The 8,483-nt window shown below is 28.4% G+C and overlaps 1 protein-coding gene across 1 annotated transcript; it reads right to left on the reverse strand.

The window, feature by feature from the left end:
* Positions 1 to 5,729: 5,729 nt before the first annotated feature.
* LOC105637309 (uncharacterized) lies at positions 5,730 to 7,487 on the reverse strand. The gene is made up of 2 exons (XM_012220745.4): positions 7,309 to 7,487; positions 5,730 to 6,441 (listed from the first exon to the last, which is right to left on the reverse strand). The coding sequence occupies exons 1-2, from the start codon at positions 7,439 to 7,441 to the stop codon at positions 6,065 to 6,067; spliced, it is 510 nt and encodes a 169-aa protein (XP_012076135.1). The 5' UTR covers positions 7,442 to 7,487; the 3' UTR covers positions 5,730 to 6,064.
* Positions 7,488 to 8,483: the final 996 nt, after the last annotated feature.

The following is an 8,483-nucleotide window of genomic DNA, read 5'->3' on the forward strand; positions in this document are numbered from 1 at the left end:
TTTTTACATAATTTTATATATTTTTATTGAATAAATTAAATTACAATATAAAATTATGGTATTTTGATCTTTTAAGTGATTTTCCATTCAATTCTTTTTATTTCTATAAAAATAAAAGATAATTAATAATGATGTGGTAGTGGTGGTAGTGATGAAGTGGTGGTTGCAGCAGTAGTAATGGTGGTAGCAGCAATGGTTGTGGTGATGGTGGAAGTAGAGTGGTGGTGGTAGTTACGATGGTGATGGCGGTGGTGATGGTGATTGCTATGGTGGTGGTGGTGCTGGTGGTGGTTATTGTGGTGGCGGTGGCAGGGTGGTGGTGGGTGGCGATGGCAATTGTGGTGGTATTGCGATGGTAGTGGTGGAGTGGTGGTGGTTGAGAATAGCTATAACTTTTTAGAAATGTAATGGACTTTCATAGATTTTTTGATATAATGAATATTACATTAATTTAAATAATAAAGATTAAACATGTAATCTCAGTCACATTATACAATTTAAAAAAAAAAAAAAGATCTAACCAAACAATGTAATCAATCATGTAATGTAATTCTCATTCCATTACATGGTTGATTATATCATACCGAACATAACATAAGTGTTGTGTCTCTTTTCAAAACATAAAGGTTGTATCTTTATAAGAAGAATTCTAAGGTACTATAAATATTTATTGCTTATCAATAGTTTTGACACCAGTTTTCACACTCTTTTTACTCTCAACCAAATTAATGCCTACTTTATTATTGTCATTTTCTAACAAAATTAAGGAAATTACTATCTCCATTCCTAAGTACCTATCACATTTGAGAAAATACTATGTTTCAAAATACTTGTCACAATTTTTGTTTTAAGGAGTAATAAGTTTTATTTTTCATTTTTACTTTTTGTACATGATCAACAATTAATGTTTCAATTCCTTAAAAATTTGGTGTTTGGATATATTTATTAAATTAAGGATAATATAATCTATTTACTCAATAATTTATTGTAACTTAGATAAATTTAATAGTTTTCTTAAAAAATGTGAAATTTCAAATGTGACAAATATTTAGGAACATGGTAGTATTATAACGAATTTGATTATACTTTTCAACAAAATATTCAATTCTATTATGTTCAAATTGGAATGTTTTGATGGAATCAATTTCAATCGTTGGAAAAATATCCATCGAGTGCAAGTCTACAAAATATCTCTAAGCTATCTGTTGGCTCAAGGCTAATTTTATCCTAAGATTTTGATGATTATATAAACCAAATAAATTTAATATTTCTATATGTGCTAAAGATATTTTATCTAGATTTATTTTTAATGTTGATATTATTGAAGAAATCAAGCTCCTACAATCCAAGATTTTTTATTGAAGCCATGCAGGTTAATGAACATATTTTTAGTGGTTAGTATTTTATTAAATATTAAAAATATTATAGGATAGAGATAAAATTATATTATAAGCAAAAAAAAAATCTATTTTATCTCTCTTAAAATTATTTTAAAGTGCTTTTGATAAAAATATTAAGAGGATATAGTCAAATCATTGCTTTCATGTTTTCCCATTTGAAAAAGATTTTTGGAGTAAATCTCTTTTGTGGCTATTAAATGAGTTTCTGCAAAAAGCAGCTTCTTATTCTAATACAGCTGCAATTCTGATGTAAAAGTTACACAGCTTTCTGAAAGCAACCCTTCAACTTCATACCTTGCGTGTAAGCTTTCAAATATCGAACTAATAGCCCATTGAATGCAACCTATGCTGTGTATACTTATTTTAAAATGTCAGAATAAATCGTTACATTTTAAAGCAATAACCACAACTCATTTATAACGGGATTATCACTCTTTCTTATAAAAACACTTTCCTCGTTCAAAAGCAAGTGTTGGCAAAAGTAAGAGACAATTGTTCAAAGACTTAAATCTTTCAAAGCTCTCTCTTCAACCCCCTTCACTTCTTTTCTTCTCTATTCTTCAAGAAAAATTTTAAGAGAAAAGAAATCTTGTTAAACAACTCTTTTGAAGAATAATTATAAAATTACTTTATGTTTTCAAAATTTGTTTTTTGTTCTTCTTGTGCTTATAGTTGCATTTCTCTCAGTCTATATAGATTGTTGTAATCTGTTATAGACTAGAGGTTTTTAAATGAAAAATATTTGTGTAATAGCTTAGGTGAGAAGCTATGTTGTAAAGGTTATCAAACGATATTCTCCGTTGTGAGATTTTAATGTCTTGATCTTAGTTTTCTGTTCTTTGCAAAATCGAAGGGTAGAGGTCGATTAGAACCTTTAAAATTTATTGGTTAAAGGTTAAATCTAGGTGTTGATCTATTTTCTTGTAACCGTTGGTTGTCTCTTGCCCTTTAAAAGAGATAACATAGCGGAGGATCTCAAGATGAGGCTTGGAGAGTGGATGTAGAGAGTTAGTGCCAAACCACTACAAACATCTGTGTTATTCTTTTTTTATTTTTTTGAAGTGTTGCTTGATTATATTCTGATTATACATCTGTTAATATTTTTAGAAATGCAAAGTTGTTAATGATTTTCTATTTCTAATTGCGAAAAAAGCTTTATCTTTGTGGAACATTAGAATTCTGGATCTTTCTATACTATGATTTCTTCAAGTTCTAATCCGCCCTTTTATATTTAATAGAAATCAAAATCTGAGTTATAATCAGTATTCTAATCTTTCATAAACTTTGTTAGGAAGTTCTAAACTTGATAACTGACTCTCACAAACACTTTCTAATTCCGCTACTATAGAATTCTGATCTTGTGTTTAAAAGCTAAATTTTTAGAAAATCTAATTCACTCCCTCTTGGGTTGTGCCATACATAACAGCGCTCACACAATCTAATATCAATACTAAAAAATTATAGCATCTTAAAAGAAGCATAAGAGGAATTATTCTAAATTCATAGTCTCACAGGTTATATGATTTGTTTTGACCAATTGAATCCCATAAGAAATTTGGAAAACCTTAGAAAACAATTAAATGAAGTTGTAAATAACAATGAAAAGGTTTTCATGGAAAATTATGATGCAGTTAAAGTACTTAAAAGGGGCAACTAAATTAGAATTTATCTCTAGAAGGACAAATGCAAAGAAGATTGAGGAAGGTTCCATATTGGTCATGGAAATATTTGGACCTGACATTGGAGTACAAAATAAAGAGATAAGCTTGAAAGAAGATTCAAGGCTAGTTAACATGATTCAATTATGAAGACCTTAAGCTTGTTACTTAGTAATTAGTATTATATTTTAATTAGCATAATAGAGCATGTATGAATTGTTCTTTATGTTTTATTGAGTTTTTAGAGGTTCTTAGTTATTAAGTTTTTACTATTGTAAGGGAGATAATAATTTATACGTTTTATGCAATTTAATTCAACAGAGGTGAATTCTCTTTGATTCTTCATTTAACTTGCTTTTGAATTTGTTAAAGATAATTAATCTTTACGGTGTTCAGTCTTTCACCTTTATATCTGTGGCTCATACTTTTAGTTAAATATAGCACCAAGATCCATTATTTCATCTAAGAGGAAATACCTAATTTGTGATTTAGGGTTCCTAACTTGGGATTTAGCTAGGGTTGTACACGAGAGCGGGGGCTCAAATCAGGTTTATCTATCTTTTATTTTTTGGTTTCATTTGCTTTTGTTTGTTTCCGTTTATTTCTTTTTATTTTGGTTTGTTTCCATTTGATTCCATGCACTTTTATTTATTTCGTTTTTCATTATTAGTCAATTTTTACATTAACAATCTATTAAAATTGTGAAGTGAGCTAAAATTACTAAAAAAATCTCACCAACCTAACTTTCAAGAAAATTGTGGTTTGTTATTTCATCATTCTAAGTTATAACATAAAGTTCTTTTACTTCCTATTTTATTCTGAACTTATATTTCATTATTTCTAAATTCATAATATAAAAAGAATGAAAATTGCTTGAACATTGAAATTTGCACTAGAAAATCGGCGCAAGATCAAGCCATTGTTTAAGGATTCTTTGTAATTTGAGTTTTCAATTTCTTATTTGAATGATTACTTTTTAGTTTTTTATTGACTAGTTTGAAGTTTAGTTCCTTAAAAAGTTATAAGATAATTCTTATAGTGGTAAAAAGCAATAGCGGTGAGCACAAATGAAGAAAAAACCTACTTTAATTCTAGAAAAAACAATGATTTTGATGGTGATGGTGGCAAAGTGATAGTTATAATGGTGGTGGTGGTGTTGGTGTTGGTGTTGGTGATGGTGGATTGATGGTGGAGTGATAGTTTGACGGTGATGTGTTAATTACATTATATATTTATAAACAAACATAAAAATAGAATGATTATTACATTCCATAAATGTTTTCAATTATATGACTGAATATAATAATCGAATGTTGATCACATTCCATTCCAATATATTTTTCATTGTATTATATTTTTATTATATTACATTACATTACATGCAACGAAACATAGTCTAAGAGTTATGACTTCTCAAAACTCAAAGGTTGTAAATCTTCACAGAAGAGTTCTACGGTATTATAAATTCATGTTACCTTTTCAAAGCTTTTTTATAGAAGTCTTCACTCTCTTCTTACTTTTTCTCTCACAATCATATATATTCCTTTAACATATTCTGGGGAGGATTTTAGATATTATTGTCTAGAATTCTCTTTGGCTTGTTTATCTAAAAGGAATTGGCCATTACCTAGCAGTAACGTTGTGGGGCATAATTTCCTTAAGGACAGTCATTGTACACAATTAAAGTCTACTTTATTATTATTATTATTATTATTATTATTATTATTCATCCAAAAAATATCCTTTTAAGAAGTAAAATACCCTATAATATTTTACTATTTTGATAATTCGCATTTAATGTATCATTACTATTTAACCCCTAATATTTACAATTCAATTTCTATTACTCTCTCTTAAATGACACTTTTTAGAAAAAAAAAACTAAATAATTTAATAAAACTGAACTTAAAAGAATGTTTAGAGTATTTACTAAATTTTATATTTGACATAGATACTGTATACAATGAATATTATACTATCTGGCAGTTACAATAATACAAAAGTCTATTAAGGGCAATTCAACAATATTATATTGAAGCCCATTAAGGGCAGACTAACTTAGAAGGAATATAAATATATAGTATAATTAAATGGATACAGATATGGAAATCATAACTGGGACATATCAAACTAAGGGACTAAATGGCCATTTACCATTTATATTAAGTGTTTCTTTTAATTTTTTTATTCATGATTAATTCTTTAAAGAAACTAGATTCTAAATGTTCAAGGTAAATAAATACCAAATGTCCTAAATCTCTCTCTTTTTTTTTTTTTTTTTATAAATCATATGTATCCAGACCCTATTATCAAGGACCGCCTAATCCGGTTCGGAGTTTAGTCACAGTTAATACTCTTTATCTCTCTAAGTGTGTATAGTAAGGCTCGAAACACAAGTGCTCTTCCCAAATGCCGACCCTCGTTGTAAACTAAATCACGACCCGTAAGTAAATGTGCTAAATCTTTAACACAACCATATATTAATTTTTAAATATGTTATCAGAGAAAAGAAATCTAAAATTTAAAATTTGAACATTTCATTTATTAATTATATTTTAGTACAAGATTAGATAAGATGAATTGATATTAATTGATATATATATATATATATATATATATATATATATATATATATATATATATTAACAATTGAATAAAGAAAATCCAAACATAAAGAAATAACTTAATTAATATGCTACAAATATTAATTATGCACCAGTAACTTCAAGTGCTACTTTAATCCCTCCATACAATTCACCCAAATAAACATAATAAAAAACTTATATATAACTACACTTTTCACACACCAAACCAAAACATAACTACACCCTTATATGCACACCAAGACATAGCTTAGCAGTAAGTGCATATACGACCTGACAATATATCTAGATTTGTATCCCTCATTTTCCATTACTCAAAAAAGAAAAAAAAAAAACACCCTTATATAAGTTTACATAACATTACATATTCATATAAACATTAATTAACTAAACATATATATAATCATGGAATACCAATTATGGGAATGAAAGGAACATAATAGCTAGAAGGAGCCAAACCCCATTCCCGTGGAAGAGGCAAATCAACTGTCTTTGATGAACCAAAACCTGCTGCCTTAGGACATGTAGTGGAAAAGGCAAGTGGAGTGGAAATTGTGTATGAGTGCGAATTTTTCTGGGTTTTGACAATTTTTGAGACCATGTTTTTTCTTGAGGCACAGATCTGGTTTTTACCACCAATCAGTTTGGCTAAGCAGTTTAATGGAGTTTGATGGTTTCTTGATGTTTCTGAAGGAAGCTTAACTTCAAAGGATCCTTTACTTCTTGTTGTAGTTGTTGCTATCCTTTTCACATTTTCACACTTCACTGCAATCTTAATGCCTGAGACAGAGATATGTAAATAATTACATTTTTTTTTATTCAAAATTATTGAAATTGAGGGATTGTTTATAGGAAAAATAATAATTATTATTATTATTATGAATAATTGTTGTAATACTAACCCAATGTTAACTAATTAGAATTAAATATTTAAACTTCACACAAAATTTTAAACATGAGTGTGACTTGCTTGAAGTGAGATAGTATTTATGAAAAAGAAAAAGTTTGTCCTTAATTTGCTATGACCCTAGTTGCAAGGCAAGATATTTCAATATGACATTTAGAGTTTGTTCGGCAAAAGTAGCTAGTTAGCTGTTTGAATATATGGGTTAACTTTTTTATAAAATGCTACGGTAACATCTAAAAACTAATTTAAATGCTAAATATTAAGTTATTCAAAAAGTTATTACTAAATTAAGTGTTGTACCAACTTAATTTACCGAACACAGTCTATTACCAACTTGGTTTACCAATCTTAATGACTAGCTTTTGATGTATGGTTTTCTAAAGCTCATAGCGTCTTCTAGTGCCTCTAAGTATATAACAACTAATGCCTACAAGTGTTAGATTTTTTTTTTTTTTTTTTATATAATAATATAGGTATCATACAATATCTACATCTAAATTCCAAATTAGTTTGACCCGACCGTATGAGTCTTTAGAAATAACTTCCATTTCAACTAACTTTTTTTTTAGATTTTCAACTTCCATAGCAAGCAGACTATTACAACAAATTTAGAAGAAATAAGTATTTTCAAGTCAGTAAATTGTCGGGAAAGCTTAATTACCCTAAAATGTGACAACAAGAACAAGTATAATGTGCACTGAAACATAAAGCCATAGTATAATTTAGAGTTTAAAACAAACCTGATAAGTCATAATGGCTAATGCATTGAAGACATGAGACGTTGGCTTTAAGGATTTGAGATGTGGATAACTCAATCCCTGAAAGAGCCAAAGCAAAGAGCAGAAATACTAAAACAGTAGACTGAGAAGCCATTGAAGCCAGAAAGTGAAGCAACTCACTGTGAATAATAGAAGGGAATAATGGAGAATATAAATAAGCAGAGCATCCAATCCATCGGGCACCATATTTAATAAAATGGCCCAAATACTGAGGTTAGTAGTTGGTCTTCATTGAAAGTTGCAATAAATTTTACTTTGCATATATCCTGTGAACTTGCCATGATAAGTCTGCAGTTTTCCCTTTTTTTTTTTTTCTTTATATATCGTCAAGGCTAGGTCTGACACATGAATTACTGGACAATACGCAATTGGTAATTTCATTACGAGAGTACTAATGGCCATTAGGGTGAGCATCGGATTAACCAAATTAAATTAGCTAGATTTTAATTTATTTAAATAAATTTTATGGCATTCAAATCAAAATCTAAATAGTATAATAACCGATTCAAACTGAATTAAATTGATTTCGTTCGGTTTAAATTTCTATTATTTCCAATCAAATTAGTTATTTTGATCTTAAAATAAATTCAATTAATTATATATAATAATTGAATTAAAAACCGAAATTCAAACTGTTTTATATCTAAACTGATCAGTAAATGAATTTTTAAAATAATTATCTGAATCCAACTGAATTAAGTAAATTTACTTCAATTATCGATTAAAATCCGAGAATTGCTCAACTTTACTCACCACAGTCTCCCATAATAAATTAGCGATACCCATGATGCTGGATGCAATCACTTTAGCGATACCCATTTGTTATTTTACCAATGCTAGCCACGAAATGCTTTTGGTTAGCTATTATTACAACAGAAAGCACTGGCGCAATAAAAGAATATAAATAATTAGGAGATATAATCCTTTTCCGGATAATAAAATGCCAGAGTTTTTTATTCTTCTTCAAATACATTTTTTTGGAATCGAACCTCTACTTTTACTCTTCTTCTTTAAATACATTTTTCCCAAATTAAATCTATACTTTCACTCTTGTTAGTTTCATGATTGGATTACCGTTTCAACCAATATATTTGTGAAAAAAATGTTACTAGAGAGATATAATTAACTCAGTGAGT

Source organism: Jatropha curcas, chromosome 1 (assembly GCF_041381405.1).
Source record: "Jatropha curcas cultivar XTBG-Jc1 chromosome 1, XTBG_Jcur_1.0, whole genome shotgun sequence".
Lineage (NCBI taxonomy): Eukaryota > Viridiplantae > Streptophyta > Magnoliopsida > Malpighiales > Euphorbiaceae > Jatropha > Jatropha curcas.

Excerpts from the sequence above, each read along its gene's own strand:
- LOC105637309 (XM_012220745.4), bottom strand. The coding sequence starts at position 7,441 with ATGGCTTCTCAGTCTACTGTTTTAGTATTTCTGCTCTTTGCTTTGGCT. Across the intron at positions 6,442-7,308 it reads TAGCCATTATGACTTATCAG|GCATTAAGATTGCAGTGAAG; the intron begins GTTTGTTTTAAA and ends TCTCTGTCTCAG.